At 30.9% G+C, this 24,792-nt stretch overlaps 1 protein-coding gene across 1 annotated transcript; it reads left to right on the top strand.

Annotated features, from left to right (window-relative positions):
- Window positions 1–24,193, top strand: LOC129940095 (homeobox protein Hmx). The gene is made up of 3 exons (XM_056048335.1): window positions 1–1,164; window positions 16,511–16,620; window positions 22,523–24,193. Exons 1-3 carry the CDS (start codon window positions 410–412, stop codon window positions 23,140–23,142), a joined length of 1,485 nt encoding a protein of 494 aa, XP_055904310.1. The 5' UTR covers window positions 1–409; the 3' UTR covers window positions 23,143–24,193.
- The last annotated feature ends 599 nt before the right edge of the window (window positions 24,194–24,792 follow it).

Below are 24,792 nucleotides of genomic sequence, written 5' to 3'. Positions count from 1 at the left end.
TCATTTTGCACGTCGATGGTAGACCTTAATGAAAATTTTTATTTTAAATACGATACGTAGTTGAAACAGTGCACATGTGTTTTCGCGCGGTTTCTGTGCAATAGGTGATACTTATATAAATAAATTCCGTTAGTAATAGGAAATAAATTATATACCCGGATTATCTTTTTTATTAATGATATACCTACCTACAGTTTGATCTCTGGATTTTTTAATAGGACTAGGATTGCGTCAAAACCCCAGTGTTTTAAACAAGTGCCGGATTCCAATGCAAGTGCTTTTTTATGAGTAAAAACTTAACTTTCAGTATGCTAAATATTATATAAAAATTTTCAAATACGTTTGACTTAAAACCAACTGTATCGGAAGTTATAAGAAGACAGTTTTTGATAGAAAAAAAAACATCAACATGTCCTCATCTGAAGCTGATGTTGATATAAGTGTAGTTTCAAGTCCGGAACCAAGTCCGCAAGGCTGTGGAAATGGCGGTGATGAAGAGAGCCCTTGTCGGTTAAATATGGGCCCGTCGGTAACGTCAACGCCTATTAGCAGTAACCACAATACAACAACGCCCGCTCAGCATGCATCAGTGACATCAGTTGTGCATCCTTTACATCATCACCTAACACTAAGTCATCCGGTATTGCACCACCCAGGCCTGATAGTTAGTCCTAGTAATTTTAGTCATTTACACAGTCAATCGCATCAACATGCGCATCCTCAATTGCATCAACACCATGGAGTTCACCTGACAGCTGCAGCAGCGGCGGCCGCAGTAGCAGCAGCTGCCGCTAGTGCTGCTTCTCACATGAATCCTGCAAGTGCGTCAGGTCCATCACCAATATCTTCATCACAGCCAAAATCCGATCTAAAAGTTGAGCCTTCTGATGCAGCGACGGGGAAATTCGATGATCGAGATTCAAATAGCATTAATTGTAATAGCAACAACAGAACTAACTGCAACGATTCGAGTAGTAAATCAACGACGGGTAATGGATATACAAGCTTTTCCATATCAAGTATTCTGAGCCGTAACGATTCAATTAAAAAATCGAATAGTGTAGTACTTAATAATAATAATAATTCATCATTATTCTCACCAATACCACAATTACCACAGTCTGGTGGTTCTAATGGACCTCAAGATGCGGCAATGTTATCAAGGTACACAGATTATGAACATTTTTTTTCTGGCTTTTATCATTTCAATAGAACTCCCACAATAAAACTTACCCACTCCTTGACTTGATTTGTTTTGCCTAAAGTTGTTGATGATTATACAAACATTTTATATACAAACATACTAGTGGATGTAAATACATAGTTTGGTTCAGTTGAAATAAATTAAGAAGTCCCGTCTAAATATATTGACACATATTGAAAGCAAAATCAATTTTCTTAATAAGCGCTTTATTATAAGGTTATGATATTTTGTATATTGTTCTATCAAGAGTTGTTTCTATTAATTTGTTTTTCGGCTGTCAAGACTTTAGGATTAATGTATCATGCGTAGGGTTTTTATATATGTTATAGGTGCTCGTAGGTGCATAGATATAAAAAATCATTACTATACTTTAATTGAAGAAGTTTATTCTGATGGGGAATCTTACAAAATTAATATTAAATAAGTATTAATGTATTTGCGAAACCTACAGCCTTTTGGAACTGTTGCTACGCAATTTATCCTAATGATGTAGACAACTACCATACCTAGCAGGTGCGAATTTGTTGAAATTTCATACTAATCGTCGCTATGCGAGAAAATGAGTACAGACAATGTTCTCTGAATGTATCATTTGTTGTACTAATAAAGTTAAACAAATTATAAAAAGTCAAAATTATAAATGAAACAAATTATAAAAAGTCAAAATTATAAATGAGACTGGTTAGAAATAGCTTTAAGGTTTAAAATAAAATAATAGAATATCTTAGGAATATTGGTACTCATCAAAACAAATGTACAACCTACAATTTTAAATTTATAATAACAAATCTTGCCGTAAATTCATCAAATGAATGTCATTAAGTTTTAATACAAATATTTTTAAAGCAAATCTTCTATAAACAAAGTTCACCAGTTGCAATACCTAAGGTGAGACAAATTGAGACAATATTATTTACAAAATATGGGTTATATTATTGTTGGTTGCTTTGTCGTTCATTGTGTACGAGTATATTTCTAAAAGTAAAAGATAAAATTCAAGTAAAAAGTTTTCCAATAAGAGGTTCAATTTTGATTATTCCGGTATTCGAGTGAATGACACTATGTTAATTTTGAATATACCGCTAAGCCATTACGACAATAGAATGATAAACAATTCAACAATGTTATTAAAATATTAAAGAAGTAAAAAACAACGCCCGTGCTACTAGCTATAAAAGCAGCGAAATAGTCGGAACTTTGAGAGAAAAGTTTCCAGAGCTTGTTATTTATCGAAGAAGTGATCGCAATTGACTGAACCTTGTAATCTTCATTATTTGGGACCACGTGAAAATTGAGGCCTATGTCAATGCACCACAACCAACTCAAGACTTGAAAGATTAAACATGTGAAATAATCAAGGATTTACCGCCGCAAAAGTGCAAATTGATCATGTTAAATTAATGTGACGGATGTGATGCCATTTGACTAATATCGTTTTTTATTGTTAATTTAAAATCTTATGCTGAATTTCATAAACAACTTTTATACATTTAACAGGATTTTAAATTGTAAAATGGGATATTTTGGTTTCAATAAGCGTTTTTAAAGTAAACAAGCTTTTAAACACCTTTTAAAGCTAAATGCCCATTTTTGCCTCATTAAATTTTAAGTGTCCATAAAAAAATGAATATGACTGATTGGCAGCTGATGTTTTTTTTTATAAAATTTGTATTCTCAATATTTGGAGATACAGAATGTATAGGATTTTAATTTTTAATTAAAATATTAGATTGGTCATCTGACGAAGAAGAACAATATAGTAATTCGCTCAAAATTAGTTCTTTAGAATTAAAAATTACTCTGGTTACAAAAAAGTGTGCATTGTTTTTTTTCGAAACAAATTACGAGATGTTAGTTAGTTAGTTAGTTATAGAAACTTTATTTATAATATTTCAATTATATCTACAATAAATTTCATAGTTTAATATGGTTTGGCTTAAAGCCGTCTACCAGAATGACATTATAACAATATTATACGTTTCTTACTAAAATAGAATAATAAAATAAAATTTAAAAGTCGCCTTCGACTATTCGGGTTCTATAATTCAGTGCCATCGTTGTGTATTTATACAATTTCTCCCAAACAAGACTTCCATTCAAAATACATAAAACTTCGCTCATAGTCATTATGTATTTACCGAAGAATCTGACTCGAAATTCACTTAGAATCCGGCATCTGGCAATAAAATGATAAATATCTTCTCTTTCCTTGAGGTTGCAAATATCGCACAAAATAGGTAGTTCCGGACGATGTGGAATGTAGTTAAGGTTGATCATTTCCCCTCTTACTTTAAATATCGTACTTATCATTGAAAGCGGTAATCTGTTTAAGAAGTAGGAGCTTCCTTGTAAGTTGTAGTCGAGCTGGCTATATATCGTCCTATACTGAGAAGATTGAGCTTCCAAGGTATAACCACTGTAAGCTCCGCGCGCTACACCACCCACTAAATTTTGAAACATGTTTCTCAGAATAGTGGGTCCGATACCTGGTTGAATCTGTAACCTTTCTTCACACTCAACGCCTATTTCTTCCCATTTTTTGACGAGGTTGCCTCTTAAAGTAATTATCGACTTGAGGATCAATTTGTTTAGCCTTGTTTCATCCATCTCCAGCAGCTTTATTATATAATCGAAGTGTAATTTTAGCGTATTTAAGAATAACAGAATAAGAATAATAAATTACGAGATGTCATTCTTAGAAGTATAAAATTATTCTGAAATTAATATCAGGGAGCCAATTCTTGATCTGTGAATTTCTAAGTGATTTTATCCGATTTACGATGAGTGAAAAATTGAAAACAAACTTTAAAATTGTTATTATTAAGTGTGAAGATAAAGAATAAGTTTGTACGTACTCGTCTTTATGTAGGTTTCGTTTGATATTATTTTATTATTTACAAAAAAAAAAAAATTTAAAGTAAAAACAACAATTGTAAAAAGGAAGGAATATCATGAACAATAGAAAACGATATTTAGCCTGCTAACCGCCACAGCTAGTGTTCCAGCGCCATATCCCTTTCATATTTTTGTCAATAACAAATCTCTAATTTTCGGCTGTATGTACAATACATATGTACAGTGTACATATGTATGAATTGATGGGTTCATAAGTCCAATCTTTAAGTTCTTGAATCAACTGTAGATCATTGGTATAGAGTTTATCTTTGACGTGGTTGCAAAGAAAAAAGTCCTTCTTGAAAAAAATACATTCAAGATACCTTGTTCTCTTGTTACAAATCATTGCTTCTACCAAACATGAAAACGTTGAAGATGAAAAGGCTTTTCAACGATCATTTCTTGATTTTCCAAGATATGTGAACTTTATTGTTCGAAGCACTGTATTTAACAACGATAGGATAGTGAACCATGGTTGCATGCACTCTACACCTTAACTTTTTGACACTTCTGCGTTAAATCAATTTATGGACAAAAAAATCGTCTTCAAAACAAAAATTACCATTGCTTAGTGTGACATCTATTATTATTAATTTATAAATCTGATAATAATCTTTCCCGATATCATTATAAACAGAAATAAACAAATTAAAGCTATTTATTTATAAATAAACGTTATAAAAAGAAGGTGGAAGGATCTGTTTATTTTTAAAGAGTTTTTCAATAAGGGCGAGTAGATGGGCAGTGTGGCACGAAGCGCCATCCTGCTAGAACCCCATGTCATCTAGGTCCATATAATTAAATTTGGGCCATAAGAAATTATTTATCATCGCTATGTAGCGCTCGCTGTTGAAGGTAATTCTGATCTTCAATATTTGTGTGCTTACGAAGTTGCAACAATGCAAACATTTTGAACATATAGCCTGTTTACATATCTTCCACTATAAGATATGCAACAAAAACCAACATTTTGTTTGTGTTTTCTATTGACATCTAAGTAATTATAAATATTAAACAAAATAAACATATTTATGTGCATACATATGTTTGTACGTACGTTTGAGCGGTTTCCTCCCTAAGATATTTGATATCAAAACAAACACACAATTTACCGCTGAAAAGAATATAAACATAGCGATGTATAGCGATGAAAAGGACATTATTCCATTCGTTTAATTCGTAATGCAATTAAAAATCCGATAACGTCATTGCGCACGCATTCTTCTGTCAAAATACCCGCAATGGGATACAAGATCTACTAAAAGCGACAACAGACATACGCTAAACTAAATTGGTAGGTATACCTATCGTCCTTTTCAGTAAGGTTTTCCACAACCTGATAAAGATCATGAAAGAGGCGTGTGCGCACATTAAAGCGCCAATAACCCAGCTAAGAAGAAGTTAATTACCATGTTGCAACATTGGAACGCGCCTGACCAACCGTGTGCAAGCAAACTTGATCGTTATCCTGTCCAGTTGGTTAATGAGGGGATATACATATTTATTTGTTTGTTCTTTTTTTTATATAAAATAAAGTCTGTGGATTAAGAGAGAATTCTTTTTATTTTTTAACAGTATGTTTAATGTGTCCGCGCATTTCAGGACCAAGTCTGGTTCGTTAATCGTTTGACGTTACTTGATGTCTGATTAAGGTTACTTTAAATTAATGGTTCTTTGCGGATACATTTGACGAGGGCGGATGAACATGAAAATTGTAATGCAACCGCAGGACTTAACTATCAACATTTTAGAGTAGGCCTTATTTTTTGTTTGGACGGATAATGAAGGGTGATAAACGCAATAATTATTGCATAACATTTTACATAAACGAAAGATGACCTGTTTTGGTGATTACTTACTTAATGTAGGCACATACAGTAATGGAAAAAAGGAACCACTTTTTATGCGCTAAGATTTCTTAAAAAACTCAAATATTTAAGGGTTATCTGTACGAAATTAATAATTTATTATTCCCTTAACTTTAACGAAGATAATTATAGTTAAAGTTATCAAGAAAAAACAATGCAAGTTTACTTAAAATAAAAAATTGGAAAAGAAGTTGTTGAAACTTTCTAGGACAACACAATAGGACCGCTTCAATAGTGTATCTTTCATACTGTGCTATTTAAAGTATTCTTACATATATTAAGTTAGTTGATAATATAGTTTTTAGATTCCATACTCGTTTAAAACGCTTTAAAAGCTACATTTGAAAAATAAAAATAAAAAATATTAACAGTGCTGTTATACCGACGGCCGGCGGAGAAAAAATGTAATGTATCCAATTTTTAAGTGAAGTGATTTATGTTGTATATTCTATGTGACAGTTAATTATTCTTAACCTTGCAATTTACATCATTTGACGAAATTTAAAAGTGGATACATAAATTAATGTTAAATTGATAAGACCGTGCGTATTGCACTCAATTACTCAATGTTTATTTGCCTTAGATAAAGTATATTCTACTCTTTATTCACTTAAAGTTTCCATTATATAAACCACAATTTTGTTTCAAAACAAAATGATTTATGATTTCAATACCCCTTCCAGAGAACAAAATAAAACATCGTTCCAATTTTGGTAGATGCTATAAAAATTAAAGTTTCCGATGATAATGAAATATCTTAGCATTCTCCATTCTTCCAGTCTTCCAGCATTATAAAAAATGCTGCAAAATTTTAAACAACCTATTGTTAAGTAATTTACTTAGGGACTCCAAAATTTAAACCTTTCTTTTCGTTTTGCTAAATAGTTTATTGTTAATTTATTAACATGTTAGTGACAGTTTATAAAAATAAACAGAACAAATTCACAAACGGACCTATTAATTCGAATTCCCAACTGTTGACTAGACCATTCCATCCACTGCTCTTATAAGATTAGTTGCAAAGAAGTTATATAAATTTAGCAAATTGATGAAAGTTAAAGTAGCCATTCCGTGATTTTGACTTTTAGCAAATTGTTAAGAAAAAGTCAGATGTTTAAATCGTTTAAGATTTGGTAAATCATCTTTTAAGCTAAGTAAATTACAAAAACTGGCTTTAAGATTTTACTTAATCGTTTAAAATTTTGCGCGAAGAGTACAAAAATACAAAAAAGATTTTTGTATGTTATTAATCTATGAAAAGTTCTATTTTTGTGTTTTTTTTTCAAAATGTTAAGAGTCGACGAGTCCAATAAGCAACGCTTTTTAAATTTTATACACTCATTCATCGCGATCGACGCATTTAATATGAATATTTTAGTATGCCAACACGTTTTTTGTAAATTACGGTTAGATAATAATTCTAAATTGATGCCACCTCAAGTTCAATTTTTAAAAAAATAAAGATCAACCGGAGCAATTCATAAGTCCTTATCATTTAAAATAAGGCTAGAAATAATTAGCGCTCGTTTTTAAATTAAGGGTTTTAAGAGTGTTTCAAGCATTTCGCGGTAAATTGGAGTGATTAATTCGTTTGAGCTTAGTACGAAAGCCTTATTCATTTCCTTAAAAAAGCATAACATTTTTTTCAAAAACAAATATTTTAAAAGTTCCTTACAACAATGGGATTGCATATTTTACTATATGTGTACCTGCACGATTAAATTGGATCAGATAGAATTTTTTATTTTTTGAACATCACTTATGAGGTATCTGAACTTGAAGTTATCTGTAATATTGCAATAACTGCTAATATCTTTGGCGAAACAAAATATCAGATAAAATACAAAATATTTTAGTAAAATATAATAATTATAATTATTCTTTTTCAGAATATAGAAACATTGAGATATTGGGATCCTCTGTAAAAGTGTTTATATGTGATGCCTTTTTAAGTCAAATATGAATGCAGAAATCAGCGATGAAATATACTTTTTTTAGTAGCAACTACGACTTTTTTAGATTGGAATAACAGTTTTATTTGATCCACATTGAAAAAAAACATTTAGATTAATTCATAACAAGTAACGAATTTTATAATAAACATTTACGTATTTTCATTCTAAAAGCGAATGTAACTAAACGAAAAGTGAAGACCTTTAAGGATCTTGTAAATTCTAGATTTCATAAATTAATTTTTTTACCGTACTATTTACCGTACTATTTCCCAAGGCTATTGGAACATTTAGGTGTATTTTTAACAACTTTTTATTTGAAAAGTGGAAGTGAATTAGATATCAGTTGAATGTTGTTTATATTCGCTGATCATTGAAAGTAGAAGTAAATTATATATCAGTTTAAAGGTTTTCAAATGTTGTTTATAGCAATAATAGATGATTTTTTTTACTATAATGAACGCTAAGCCGAATTTCTAAAAATCTTTATGAAGTAGAAGAACAATTATTGAGCTTATTATGACATTCAATTCATTTAATACTTCTTTTATCTCGCAAGATATAAACAATTATATCAATAAATTACAAAATATTCTATGTTTACAATTTATTAGTTCAATTTCAAGTATCGCAGATTTCCCACGAATGAGACAAATTTGTTTATGTACAATCTTCATCAGAAATGAGCAACACCATTTAGGTTACATTGTTCGCAATCATTTTAAGCGGTTTGTTTGTAAATTTTGCTTTTGAGTAGTAATGCATTTGTTTTTTTCTTTTGGTGAAAGAAAAACCAATTATATTCTTTCTACAAATGATTACACTTAATAAAAAATAAATATAGAACTAAAAGCACCCCGAAAGTTAAGCAAAAACTGTAAGTTTGAAAACATCTTGTAAAAAAAAAAAACAAAAAAAAGCAAAAACGCCATGATTTAATTCCATTTCCAACCCTCAAAAACCGCCAAAACCTGATAAAATTTGATATTCAAATACCAAGAAAAAGTAAAATATGAAAACAAAAACAAGAATCCTGTTAAGTAAAATTTAAGAGCTTAGCCGATTTTCCAAAGTAGCAAGATGTCATACCCGATGGCAGGGGAAAAGATTTCCCAGCTTATATGTCAAAGAAACGAAATGATTTATGAAGGCAAGACAAGACAGAGACACAAAAATACGAGGTTAATGGAGAAGGATAATAAAGTTAAGGCCAGGGACTAAGGTAGATATGGAGCTGTTTACGATGGGACCGAAATGCTTGATTGTGTATACTTTATTTCGAAAACAGAGCTGGGGAAACATTTTATGTTTGTTGAAGTTAGAGGTTTTTGTAATTGGGGTGATGACAATATTTTTTTTTAAGAACAAGTGTTACCTTAAAAGATACAGATTAAATTATTTGGCATTAAGAAAGGATGTTAAGTGGCTTTCTTTATATATTAGCTTATTATTCATTCAAATTTATTGTTGTGTACTTATTTCTGAACTTTTTCAAAGAAATTAATTTGAATAATACCCCAAACAATAGCTACCATCTTCCTTATCATTAAGATGCACATATTACAAAAAAAGAATGCACGAGTGCGTTACTCTTTTATAGTTCGACATTGGTTAGAAATTAAAGCTTTTTATGGCTATAGGACGCAAGTTGTTACATGTAATGTGCAATAACAAAGATCCACAATTTGGTTAAATAAATTAAATGCTCTGTTAATTTGCAGACATAAAAATAATTTGTCCAAAACAAGATAATCAATCTCTTTTAAAAGTATCCAGTTTTCATGGCTTTAACCGAAATATAGAAATAAATCCGAGAATTTTCCAAAGTACCTATATTTTTAATATACTTTTTTAGACATAAAGAAGCACAAACATTTTCTTATTTTGTGCATATTGTTTATATTACAAGTGTTTTGTAGTACCCATGGCATGATGGTTAGTGCGATGGACTGTCATGCCACCTAAAGTTTTTTTCACGGGTACTCCTTGCGAGGAATTGAAAAATTCTCCAAGAGTTATTATTGTCATGAAAAGTGCTTTTTCAAATTAGCCGTTTGGATTCGGCTTAAAACTGTAGGTCCCTTCCATACCTGACAACAGTACTAGCACACAGGAATGGTTGAGAGTTGTCAGTCAATAGGCCTTAGTTCTCAAACGGACTGTTGCGCCACCCAATTTATTATTTATACCAGTGTTTTGTTGGAAAATCTATCCATAGTATAGTACGATTTTATACAAATAACAAAAGCAATATTCATAGTATGAATAACACCGATAAAAGTTCGAGTAGAATCTTACTATGGATGGGTTTTTAACATTTATACTAGATTTCGTTTTCAAATGTGTGTGCGATTGATATTGCATTTGTATCTTGATGGCTGTGTTCGTTGAGTAGTTGTGCATTTGGAATCATGTGTGTTTAATAAACAGGCCATAATGTATTATCTGTAAAACCAACTCTTCCATACAGGTTTTTCTTTAAAAATTTTGACTCGATACCGATCCCCGACGGGATTCGAGTCGAATCAAGCTCATTTGAACTCTATTCAGGTATACAAAGAATTGAGGTGAGCTTCAAGCTCCACATATTAATGTAGTAGCCTACGGACAAATCCCCTCCTTGAAGCAATTGTTAAATAAACTTTTGTTTGTAGAATCTTAATTTCCAGATGTTTTCTTACCATTTCTTCTTGAAAATGTTCAATACGATTAGTTTTAGTTAGTGTTTTTGCTTAGTTAATTTAAACTTTTTGTATTATTTGTATTATTATTCTGACAGATCATCTTTCAGTTGTATCAATTTTAAAATACAAAAATCTGGCTGCTGCGGATCGTTTTGTCGACAATTTCTCACTGTACTATATATGGAATTTCAAAAAAACGCACTTATTGTATTTTGACAAAAACGAAATAAGGTAAAATTGTTTTGAGAATAAAGAACAACTTATTTTTACGATGAGGTACATAAGGGGAGGGTCCTAGGGAGGTTGCAATGTTAAGCGCATGTAATGTTTCTGTTTAAAGTGAAATAAAACCAATTTTGCCTTATTTCACTTGGCTTTATTTCACGGCAGCTTTAAAGTTCAATTGTCTATTATTTGCAAATCTTGGGGAGTAATTTATTCTTTTATGATGCTTATATGTTGCATAAAAAATTTGCGTAATATTTTTGGTCTTTGAAAGCAAGCAATACTACAAATCATCTTAAGCACTTGGATCTTCCGAAGTAATGAATGCCAAACGAGCAACAAAAAAGTACGCGTTTTGAATTTTATTCTGCTTTAAGGAGAAGTTTTATTTTAATAGCCCTGATGGATTTTATTATAATTTTCAAGAATTGATTAAAAACCAACGTATCGAACTTAAAGGACGGTATCATATTCGAGAACGTTATATTATGGTATGGGAACAGTTATATTATTTGGAACCGTTCAAATTGATTCCTAAACATCAATAATAAACTAGACTTTTTAGGAGGCCAACATCTACATCCACACTGCGATCATTGTCGAAAATTGGATAGAGGGCCAGAATGAACAATTGTTCCCGTATCTGCCGTGCTCACCCGACCTTGACTGTATTAAAATGCAATGAAATATTGTGGCTGATTTTAATATTAACTTTTTTTTATTGCATTTCATCAGCTTTTATTTCCACTTTTAATATTTATGATACAAAAGGAAACTATATTGTTCATAAGGAACACTTTTTAACAGAGTCATAGAAAAATTAACTGTTACTTTTCGTATTATTTTGACTCGTTTTTTTTCAACATTATAAGAAACTCATAAGAATCTTCAAAAATAATTAATTAACACACAAAGTTTGCAAACACTAAACAATATAACTTAGAAAATGGTTGTGTTTATTCAGTTGAAGCAGAGTGTATGCACATTTTCCTTTCTTTTGAATCAATCTAACATAAATTATTAAAATTTGTTGAAGTATCTAAACATTTCTTTTTCATATCACTTTCAAATTGAAAATTTACATAAAAACGTAGTATTGACTTTTCTCAAACTAATCTTTTGATCAATTTTGTTTTTTTTTTTTTCTAGTACCGAATTCTCATTTTGTTATGATATGAGTATGAAATATCTCAATAGCCTATAATATCACAATCACAATATAAAATTTTTAAAACCACTTAAGTGACCTCAAAATGAAAACTTAAGAGAGGTAATCATGTTGTGCGTGAATACTCGAAGTAGCTACTTTTAGGTCATGCTGAACGTCATAATATTACAACGACGACGCGTCTCACCATGGTGCTGAACTTCGAAAAGTAAATATATTTATTTACATGAGTGTTTTTTTGTTCATCTCAGTAGGTCCATTTTATTGTTTGAGATTGAGTCAATGAATATACAACAATAATAATGGTGGCTAATCGCTTAAGTAGGATTATTAGAATTCTGTGAAGTGAAAATATTATGGCATATTAAAGGCTTTATAAAATGTGACAGATTTCAAGAGCTATTCGTTGACGTGATACCTGCTGATTTTGTATCTGTGTCATTGTGTATTTTGTCAAATAGGTAATTTTGTGCATAGTATATAAAATATACTTATATACTATATGTACTTCAGTTTGGCAATATATTTTTCTGAAAATCAGGCGCAAGCATTTTCCGTTTCTTTTTTTATAACATGGGATTAAATATTGTCCCAACTATAATCTGTATACACGAGCGGCTAATATTATTGAAACCTTATGAGTATTCTTGACAGTTGTCTATATACGTTCATTGCCACCTTTTTAAGTTTTTGTTTTTTTATTTTTTTTCTTGCATTTGACCGTGTTTTTTGTTTTCATATATTGAATGAGAAGCAAAGAAGATTGCAATAATGAAACATAATCACCACGTTTGAAAGTCTTCACACAAATCGTTATTATGGACACTGACAAGTGGGGATTTATGGAATTTCATAAATGCAGCAATCATATGTAGTTATGCTATTATGAACATATAATTTCACAGGTATCGGTGTTGTTGTTTTTAAGAGCTTGGGAATTTTAAATAATAGAATAAGACAGAAATATTGTTCGAATTAAGTCTTTATTTTATTTGTTGGAATTATTCTTTATTTTAATTATAATATGGTACATAATTTCTGACTTATGTATTATAGTCCATTCGAACACTCCAATTTCTGAATACTTTTTCCAAAAAATTGGAGGTTTGATACATTTTCTTCCGATCCTTCTATCATATTAAAAGGCGTTAGTACGACTTGTGGAAATGAAGTTGTCGCACGGTTGAATTTCCAATACATTGATGGTTAAGCGCAATTTTGAGCATTAAGGAAGCCATTAAACCAGAAATGAGTATCATAACTAAACAAAATTTGTCAAGATAACACTATTAATATTTTCATGCTGTTAGTCAAACCACAGACAATAACCATCAAAACTTCTTATGCCACTAAAAATCACCCATTTTTGTTTAACAAGGGCTTTAATAAGAAGTATTTATATTTAATTTCCTTTATACATAAGTTTTTTTTATTTCTGTGTGTAGTCTACTATTATTGTTAAAAATTTGTTTAAAATATGTAATTTGAAATTTCGTCTAGAGAATAATACACACGCTAAGAGATTCAGACAATACTTACCAGGAGATGGATGAGAGCTCCAAAAACTATGATCGAATTATTTTGAATAAAGAATTAGAATTAGAATTAGTTATAATACCTATTAGTTATATACGTATTATAATTTTGGAAAAACGCAGGCTTAATTGCATATTTGAAACGATTCCTTATTTTATTTTTTGCGACAACATTGATTTTTTCGCCCCTTATGACCAAAAAGGTTAAAGTAGGTGATATTTAAGAATTAAACTATCCAAAGTAATACTTTTACTTCTTTGTTCTAACATATAAGCAAACTCCGTGAGAAACTTTTGGTTGCATATGTTGAATGAAGTTCATGCGAATGACCTCAAGTATGGTGTTTTATTCTGTAACTTAGGTTAGTGCCGTTAAAAAAGGGGGAGAACCTACAATTGAAAAGGTATACACTCAAAGTTTGAGAATAAATAACACAAACCAAAATATATCAAATTTGTGGATAAGAAGGTTGAAAGTATTTAATTTCAGCTAAAGGGTCTCATTTGAATACTAATAGTCATCCCCCATAAAATTGAATATTTGTTGATAATCTACAAACATTTGTGTGCATATATAAAATATAGCAACATATTTCACCATTGTAAAAAAATATATCTTTGTTATTTTTTTTTAGTGGGAACTAATTTATTTTTCTAAAATTGAATACCAAATCCACCTTCCTACCTTAGTTGTTTGAACTCAGACATGTACAAATTAACAATTGAGTTGAATATAATCTATGCATTGATATATGTACATGAGGCTTGTCTGCCTATTGAAATGTTTGATGTATCTTATGTTGTTTAAGGTATGAAACGTGTTTGGCAGTGCGATTAGCCTACATTTTCATCATATTTTCAGCTGTTCTGTTTCGTTTCGAGTTCTATTTGCTTCCTCAATACTTCTATAGTCCCTGAAAGTTTTCCAAAAATAGTTCTATTCGATTTAAAAGAAATACAAATAACACAAGAAACACCCTTTAAATAACTTCAAAGAAAGCATGATCAAAAAATGGCTAGATATTAAACATTAAAGACGTTCTTACTTTAGATATAATTTTAACACAGATGAAATCTTCCCAAAGTACAATCCATCTTCCTAACTCTTTCCTAACAAAAGATATGTTTTTTTCAATGAAAACTACTTGGAAAACTGATATTTATTTAAAAGTTATCGATCTGGTCATATATCCGAGGATTTTTCGTTTCTACTTTTGCTTGATGATATGTAAAAAATGGTTTTAATTAGAAAAAAAAATCATAATTTTTGTAAGAAAAGCTAGATCTTAATCGATAAATCATCTGGAACTCTTAAAACAATGCCAGCATATCAAGTTATTTCTCAAAAATCGTTCAAATTTGTGTTATTATTTATTAAAAAAAAAACAATCTTTTGTTAAAAAGGTTTTAGCAAGATATGTCAGCTCAATTGTAAGTTATACAAATTATATAGTTTTCAATTGTATGCTCAACTATGATGTCAAATGTAAACATGCTGGTGAAAAAGTTAACAATTTATAAGTTTTAATTTCTGCTAGATGACTTCAACGATGCAATGGTGGCATAGACTATTGATTTATGACTGCGATGAACAAATTTTGATCCAAATAAGTGTCACATTAGACATGGAAACTTAATTTGTCGGCTCATTAGCTTCATTTTATTATTTCAAAAAAATATTAGAAAGGAAGATCTCGATTTTTTAAATAATGTTTTAAGTACTATATATATGAACCATATTTTTTCAGTTAGTCATCATGCCAGAAGTCTTGGGTTTTAACCCTACCTGTGTCATCTAAATTTTGTGCCTGACAAATTCTTCAAGTGATTCTTGTCAAGAAAAGTGCTTTTTCAAATTAGCGTTCAGATTCAAAATTTAAACTCTTGCGAAAACAACTACCTAGAGTTTTGCAAAATGTAAGATCTTAAGTGCCGAACTTCATAAAACTTCATGAAACCTTATATCGGTCAACGTTTACTTATAAATTTTAAAATTTATCAATCGGAAGAGTCAATGAAGATACAGATCTTGGAGTTAAATGTAAATTAACAAAAACCACTCCGATTGTATTCAAAGATTGTTAAAAAATAAAGTCAATATTCATATATGAAAATCTTCTGGTTTTTGTTCATCTAGCTCCGTAGCAAAATGGATCAACTTCTTATTTTCGAAACCTTGAAAACCTTAAATTTAGCATTGATCGTGTTATAATTTGTTCTCCTTAAATATCATACTTATGTACAAGCAATTCTTCTAAAGTAAATGAAAAACAGTCCTATGAAGTAAAGGCATAAAAGGTAAGGGAAGAAATAAATAAATTGCGTATTTCCCTACTTGTTTCAAAATACAGAACATCATAGGGAAAAGATGTATTAGGTCTTTTTACATATTAAGAAGCTGTTAAAGGTAAACCCCCTATTATTTTACGGATATAAAAACCTGGACAGGCATCCATCTTAAGTGATTGTTGGGAGAATAACTTTGCACTCACCACCCTTCTTGTTATAAAACTTCTAGTGTAAAACGTATACCTACCCTTAATCCTTAATATATATATAAATATGGATATACTCACTTTACATCTCTATCTGCAACTCCTTTGATTTTTAAATTGTTATTTTTGTTAGGGCTGTTTCATTTAGCACATAAAGTATTAAAAGGTGCTTTTAAGTAAATATTGTTACCATAAGTAATGAGGTTTTAAACTTCTTCAACCTTGCCCCGTGCTTTACCAACTTTGACTGAAGACCTATTATAAGGGAGATTCTTTATGTAAAAAATGCGAAAATCTATACATCTGTGGGTGCATTGATACAAAACATATTTATTTAATTTATCTCTATTAGGATGGGATGGATGTTTCTGATGCCTAAGAGGATATTGCGATGTAGCCATTACTTTCGTTATGATTTTAAAATTGTAACACAAATAAATAATATTTGTATACTTGTTTTAACTTAATAAATATTTATTTACAGATTGGGGATCATATCACAATGGGGAGCTTTAGCTGGACGGTATGCGGCGTTATGCCCACCAGGTTGGCCCTGGGCGCCACAACGAATGCCATTTCATAGTCCTACTCACGGTATGTATAGAAATCTGAATTAAAAAAAGAATTTTTCTATCCTTGTGTAGCAAAAGATGCACAGATTTAGTTAAAACATAAACTACGTTAATAATAATATAATTCAAATTATTGTTATTATTGAAACAAGATTTAGTTAAAAAACGTGGAATATTACGATTACTTTTGAAATAGGATTTTTCACTTCACTTCGTTTAGTTATCCTTGAATGCATTTAAATTTATTAATTTTAAGATAAACAAAAAGCATAACATAGGATTAAATTTAAATCAAGATTTCGAATAGAAATTCGATATGTTTCCTGTTTTACTGTTTTGCAACAGTTTCCGTAATATGCAATGGTTAGGCTCTTTTTTAACACTTGACATCGACATTTCTTTCTTAAAAACATCAAAGTTAAAAAAAAAAAACATATTAAACTAAAAATAAATTTTGTATCTTCACAATAAAAGGTTTAGCAGAGCAACCCTGTCAAGCCCCCTCACGTTTTTGCATTTTTCTTTTATATCTTAAAAATATAATTGTAACTGAAAAAGAAACCCTATATAATCTTATGCCGACAACAACTGGTGCAAAAGCCGACTCACACCACGCTTCCCATGGGGTGCGTTGCCGGTCATCAACATGATGAGTGTACAAAGTTCAAAACAGCAGCCGAGGCAGTTAAACAATTGAGGTGAAGCCCCATGACCGCCTTGAGCCACACAACCGTTGTTAATCTACCTTTTAACGTAAATTGCATGACATAAAATTATGTGTCACTTGAGCGTATTTATCGCAAAAAAAGAAACGGCACTGAGTAAAAAATAGAAAACAAACTTCGAATCCAACCAAATACATACCCGTACAATTGATCAGCGCTTTGGACTTTTCAAAAAGACGATTTGTGCATGCATTCACTATTACCAACAACCTGCCTCTCGTTGGAAAACTAATAAACCTGCATAAATAAATAATGAAGGTGTACATTAGGAGCATGTTTTGGATTTTCAAAAAAAAAATGTATCTTTCGATTAACAACGATAAAATAATTGGTTTCTGTTTGTATTTTTTATAATTTTTTTAAAAATAATATTCAATCTAAACTACTACTATCTATAATGTCTCATTGATTATATTGATAAACTGCTTTCCTCAGCTTTTTTGGACTGAAATCATTTTGACAATAATCTTTTACATCAGCAAGAGGTATTAATTTGTTAAGTTCATTTAACCAATTGAACTTTTGATGTACAAACGTCAAATCGTTTTTAAAGGATTCTTAAATTCTATGGTAGGAAGTTTCTGTTCTAAACTGTTTTCAGACTTGCATACTGCACCTTTTTCAAGTCTTAAGAATATAGTGAAATTGGTGCTACATTTTAAAGAACCTGTAGTTTAACAATTTACTTGTTAGAAATTTGCTAAATATTTAACAAATTACTATGGGAGTCCAACATTTTAAACTTTTGCTAAATAGTAAATTGATAATTGATTTTTATTTAGAAAAACAGGCATCCAAACATGTCTTAAAAGTGGCAATAAATGAAAATAAACCAAGGAAATACGCTTAAACGGACCTATTAATTGAATTCTCAACTGTTAGTTGGATCATTTCATCCACTAATCTTATAAGAATAATTGTATAGATGTCATATGGATTTGGTAAATTTCTACAAGTTAAAGTAGCCATTAAGTGATTCTAACTTTAACTTAAAATCGTTAACAAAATTTACTTATTCACCTTTTTAGCCTAGTAAATTTCCAAAAATGGATTTAACAATTTACTAAATCGTTTTAAATTTTACGCTTATGATTGTATTCGATATGGATTATTATATGTCAATTAAGAAACTGACAATGTTGTGTATCTAATTTAATTTGTAAGTGGAATTTGTTTGCTCTGAAAAATAAGTGATTGAACGTAACTTTTGTGAATATTGGTAAAAAGTTGCATATCAAAGTGTTTGTTCATATTTGTAGTTTTATTTAAAATAAGAGCAAATTCATTCGACGACGGCCTGGCGGCGTCAGACATTTAAGTATTAAATTGCTTTGCAAATTCTTCTCACATCACATTCCTGGTTCTTCACAAAGACACAAACTAAACAAAAAATCCAATATAGCTTCATTTACCTTAAGTGGCGATGATTTCGGTTGCGAATTGTCGGAAATGCAACAATAAGCTACTCAGGTGGCACTTATAGTATCAAAAGGCAAGGGGACATAGAAGGTTTTAGCAGGAAACAGTGCATTCCAAGGGAAATGAATTTAATTACAAATTCATTGTGGCACCACGGAGGGTGGTGGTAAAGAAGAATTGATCAGCGAATTAAATATAGTTGTTTCACCTTGCTCGTTGTAAAATTCTATTTGTTAAAAAACAAAGGTATGTTAGGAAGAGGTGTCGCTTTGGAGATGTATGCAAGAAATTGGAGAAAATAGTCGCACATGCAAATTGTTGGCATAGTAGAAACGAACTAGGCTGTAATATGTAACGCGTGTGAATTAACACTAAGAATGCGTTTAACGAAATTCTTGGCTTAAGCGGTACCAATTTGTTAGGAGTTGTTGTCATTGCAGGAATTGTTTCATTTGGCTTTGGATTAGCTAACATAGGTTACATGGCATTAGCACAGATAAAATTTATGTGTATTAAGAGCTAAACATATACATTTTTACGTATGTATATAAACCCAATAATAAGGCAACGAAGGAAAATCGAATAAAATGATGTTGCGTTAATAGAATGTATTGGTTTGCAGGACATACTAAAGGATCTTTATCTACATACGTGTGCACATATAAAACTAAGTTCATAGCTTGTGTGTTTATGTGTATAAATCTTTCGACAATAAGAAAATGGGTAAAATACATGAGCTTGGGCCTTGAGGGAAAAATGACTACCACATCAAAATTGTAAAGTTTTAGTAAAATCGTAAGTGGGAATTTTTACATAGCTTCTATCTTCAAATTTCGAATCGAATTTTTGAGAAATAACAGGGGCAGCTTGGGTTAAAAAAAACAAGGCTTAGATCGTTAACTCTTACTGCATTTGCTTTACAGAGATAACAAATATCCTTCCATTCCATACAAACTTAAAAAAGCAACTGTGTTGCCTAAAATTTTAGATGAGAAATAACTAGGTTTGGACAATAAAATTGGATTGAGTTTGTTGATATCAATAAAATTTGTACATAATGGGTGGTTTTCCCAATCAACAGCATTAATATTAAGTCGACTTAAGGAATGTGGTGTTTTCATATCTCTAATAATTATCTTAACAATCTTATTACAAAATTACTAACTTCTCTTAAAATCTTTAACACGACAGCGAATCCATTTAAGATCAGCTTGATCTATCGGGAAGGCAGAAAATTGGACATGGGCAGTTTTGGTCTAGGAGGCGTTTTTATATTTTGTGTGATAATGTCATTCTTGCTTTTTAGTATTGGAAAAAAGTCCACCAGTAAAGGGATCATATTTGCTGTTTAAGTTTTGCAATGGATGTAGGTTTCACTTATAATTTCTGTTTTGCTATGTGAAATCAATTGTATTGATACCCTCATCTAAAAGCATCTATTTCAAAACTATTCAATTGAATGGTTGGCACTGCAGCGAAAAATCACTAAGTTTATGATCTTTCGGTGAACTGTAACCTAAATAAGGTTTATTTAAACATAAATATAGGCAACGGCCTAGTCATTAATAAAGCTTCGGTTCCCATCGATCACCGAAATCAAGCATCAGTGAGTGTGGTTAGTAGAAAGATGGAGGACCGTCTCAAAACCTACCGCGTGCTGTTGTCATGTGTTCTTTCTGTCTGTTGTTCTTTCTTTTCTGTCCTTCTGTCTCAAGGTGATGTGTTCTCTACTCTGTACATTTATGTGCTGAGTAGTGTGAAATGTAATGTAATGTATTAAACCTAAATAAGGCTTTTTTCGTGGACTAAAAGAAATGATTTATTCAAGTTCAGAATGAAAATTTAGTTAGAAAATTCCTATACTTTCTCTTTGACACTGCTTAAGGGACACTGTAGTTTTTCTATTCATAAATTTGATCTGTTTTTTTCAACCCAGATCGGTATAAAATTTCTTAATCGTATTTTCTCGTATTGCAAAACGGTTCTTTTACGAGCTCTTCTTTAACTGGCGAGTTTTGACTCGAGAAAATAGCTCATATAACATATTGCCTAAAAGAGTTCAGAAGCAAAAACCAATAACATTCGAGTAGGCTCGATAACCAGCAAAAATGTCACACCACAGTCCTTGGATTTCTGAAAGTCTATAAGCTTAAATTTCCGATACAATTTCCTTAAAACTTGTATTTGTAAATGCATGTTTTACTATTTCAAGTATTTAATGTCGCCAAAAAAATTTCAGGACCGTGGGGGGGTGGTCTATCTCGTCCCGTTGAGACTGGAGGTACAATTTAAAAAAAAATATTACTTAAAAAGAAAAAAAAAATTGTTTAAAAATAAAAAGAAAAAAAAATTGTTTAAAAATAATGTATAATATTTAATACAATTAAATATTATACATTTTTTTAAAGCCCAAGTTCTGTTCTATTAGCCCGTTTTTAAATCGAATCAAACCTAGGTATAGTTTTTGAAAAAAAAAAAATTAATTTGAAACTCAAAATGTGTGTAAAAAGAAGTTAAAAAAGGTTTAAGGTGTAATTTTTTAATACTTTAAATATTATACATTTTTTTAAAGCCAAAGTTCTGTTCTATTAGCCCGTTTTTAAATCGAATCAAACCTAGGTATAGTTTTTGAAAAAAAAAAATTAATTTGAAACTCAAAATGTGTGTAAAAAGAAGTTAAAAAAGGTTTAAGGTGTAATTTTTCAATACTTTAAGATTATTTATTTGTGTTTGATCAAAAACTGCAAACTAGATGATTTAATGTCTTTAAGTTTTTGAGAAAATTGAAAAAAAACCACTACTACTATTTTAATTTAATAAAAAAATAAGGTGTTTGTGGATTTCGGTGTATGCAACAGTGGGATGTGTATTGGGGCGTCATAGGCTGGCCCATGCAACCCCCCTGCTTGGGCACACTATATAAAACTGTTTTTAATTTTTTTTTTCAAATTTAACGTTCATACTTTATTAAATTGCCCCTAACGCCTAAACGTGGGGAGATAGACCTCCGCTCCCATATTAAAAATGCTTGTTTTTAACTGTTCTATACAAATCCGTCTTTAAACCTTGTCGTCTGAGTTATCGTTCTCTCCCCAGAGAAATTCTATCTTTAATGAATTGAAAAAAATCAACCATTTAAATTATTATGTACCGGTTTGTGAATTAACAAAATATTTGAAAACTTTCATTGTTATATGATTAGAAGTATTTGAAACAGTCAGGACAATGGGGTTCTTTGTGCTTTGCATAGAAACCTTGCAACAACTTATACGAAAACAGAAAACTAATGCGTTAAAAAGCCTTTATTAGAACTGTCAATTTAAACAGCTTGTATTTACTTAGTACTTCGACTTCTGAAATACAGTCTATTTCACAGGCTAACCAAAATTTTAATATTCATGGTTTAGATGCCAGGTTTGGTGTTAAGGCAAAGATTGAATTACGGAATTTCATTTGATTTGAATCTTAAAATTTTCAATACATTTTAACGACACGGCAATGCCCGTGACACTCTTTATGATTTTTTTTAACCAAAATCATTAAAAACAAAAATCGTTTGTGGACAAAGTGAGTAAGAACTGACTAAAAGTAGGTGTTTTTTAAAAGTTTCATTAATAAAACGAAAATACTTATAACCCCCACATAAAGAACAATTCCATAACATGTAGGTATATTAATTTAGATTATGCGCACCTTGCAAGGATTTTCTGAACGTTTAATTCACTCCCATTTTTCACTAATACTAATCGATTGTTTTCTATTTGTATTCTTTCATTTCAGACAGTTCATCCACAAATACTACTGAAAATCCATCACCTTCCCTCAGTCCGTTACCGTCGAACACAAAGTCACCCTCGCCTCATAACAACAATCACCATCACAACCACTCCAGTTATATCCAGAGCTCCAACGAATCTGATGATGAAAGCCAAGAAATCATTGAAGAAGACGATGGCTGCAATACTGATGGACCATCAGATGGTTCCTCGCCACATGGTGGCGACAGCTCGAACCAGACAAAACGGAAAAAGAAGACTAGGACTGTTTTCTCGAGAGCACAGGTCTTTCAACTGGAGTCAACCTTTGACATGAAGCGATACCTAAGCTCATCGGAACGAGCCGGTTTAGCTGCTTCATTGCGCCTAACGGAGACCCAGGTGAAAATATGGTTCCAGAACCGTCGCAACAAATGGAAACGACAACTTGCTGCCGAACTTGAAGCAGCCAATATAGCAAATATGGCGCATGCGGCCCAAAGGCTTGTACGGGTTCCGGTACTCTATCACGATGGTTCGAGCACGGGGTTCGTACCCCCTCCGCCGCCGCATCACCACGGCGCTCCAATGTATTATACAAGAAATGGCAGCCCACCTAGACCGCCATTGTCATCGCTTGTATAGGAGGATGTGGATGTAGTGGTGGACATGGACGTTGCCGATAGCAAATCGATTGAAAATAATGCTAGAAAGGACTCACCTCCGTCGTCGATATCTATATCAAATTATTCGTATGGTGAGAGTTAAGTGGCGATTTTGTCCGATGTCATGGCTCTCAAAAGCAAAACTTTTTCACACATCTACACAGAAATACTCAAAAATTCTGAAGAATTGTCGTGGAGAATGGTTCTCTGTTTTTTGTTTTTTTTTTAGAAACAATTACACGGGTTTCAAATAAATTATACTCGTAAAAAATAAATTTTGAAGTTAAAAAAAATATATATCTTTGTTCCTATAATGTAAAAACAAACTTTTTATCTCTAATATCTACCTACCTATATATACTATTATATCTTTCTTTATTGTCCCTAATAATTATAACTGTAAGTAGCCCGTTTTTTAATGTTTGTGTATAAATTAATCATATGGACTTAAAAACAGTTTTGTACATAGAGCACCCATTAAAATAAAAAAAAACAAAATTTTAAGCACTCAATTCCTTTCGATTTGTTTAAATTGGAAAATAAATTTATAACAATATTAAAATGATGAAATGTGTTTCATGTGTATAAATATTATTCATGTAATTTATTTAAAATGTGAATTAGAATCAGTATACAGTAATTTATATGATTAGAGTATATACATTTATTGAGTAAGCTTTGAACAAATTTATCGTACATTTGTAGTTGTAAAAATTGTAATTTAAGATAGCCTTTAAGATAAAACAAAATAATAAGAAGCCAAAAATTAAAATTAATATAAATTAATTAATTATGTATAAGAATTAAGTATAGATAGATTATATTATGCATTGTATTTTAAATGAAAAAAAAACAGACAAAAAATATATACAACACAGCTTTAGTTATTCATTGAAAAAAAAATTGTTTTAATTAATTAACTTGCTTTAACGGAAGAAAAATGATTACCTTAGCCTTCACAGAAATTAGTAATTTGTGATAGATGACAGTTACAAAAATAAAATCGGTCTCCATAAGGTGATTGTCACATGTGACAATTGCGCCGCGCCACCGCCGCCGCCGGTGCAATCAGTTTTTAGAATCAAAATTGATGAACTTGAAAATAATTCTCGTAGACAAGTTCGTTCACTGATTCGAATTTCAGGAACAACATTAATTAAATATTTGAGCTACCAAATGCAAAGTAAGTTTTCGTTTTGTTCAAGTTTATATGTATGACTGTTCTTTAATTTAATAGATTCCTGAAAAAATTTCAAGAGCCCCTTTTGTATTTATCTTGCGGCTTTTGGATTTATTCACTGTAGTACAATCCACCTACATATCCTCCAGTCATCTGTAACTCTAAACTTTCTTTGAGGGAGAACCTACCAAAAACAATTTTCTGAACGGTCAAGTTTTCTTGTGTGTGAAATGTTATTTAATTTTTTAAAATGATGAAATGAATTACAAATTTTAATTATTTAAGTTTAAATGAAATTACCTCGCACGTTACAAAAAAAATGCTTTACCCCTTTTTCTTATTATATGATTTTTACCCGAAAACTTTCATAGGTAAGTATTTCACCTTTACAAATTTATACAATCGAAGGGTAAATTGGTAACGAGCTTTGGAATGCCCCAAGATGAAAAC

This window comes from Eupeodes corollae, chromosome 1, assembly GCF_945859685.1.
Source record: "Eupeodes corollae chromosome 1, idEupCoro1.1, whole genome shotgun sequence".
In the NCBI taxonomy this organism is placed as follows: Eukaryota; Metazoa; Arthropoda; class Insecta; order Diptera; family Syrphidae; genus Eupeodes; species Eupeodes corollae.
Note: the sequence above shows the minus strand (reverse complement) of the source record. Positions and strands in the feature narration are given on the sequence as shown.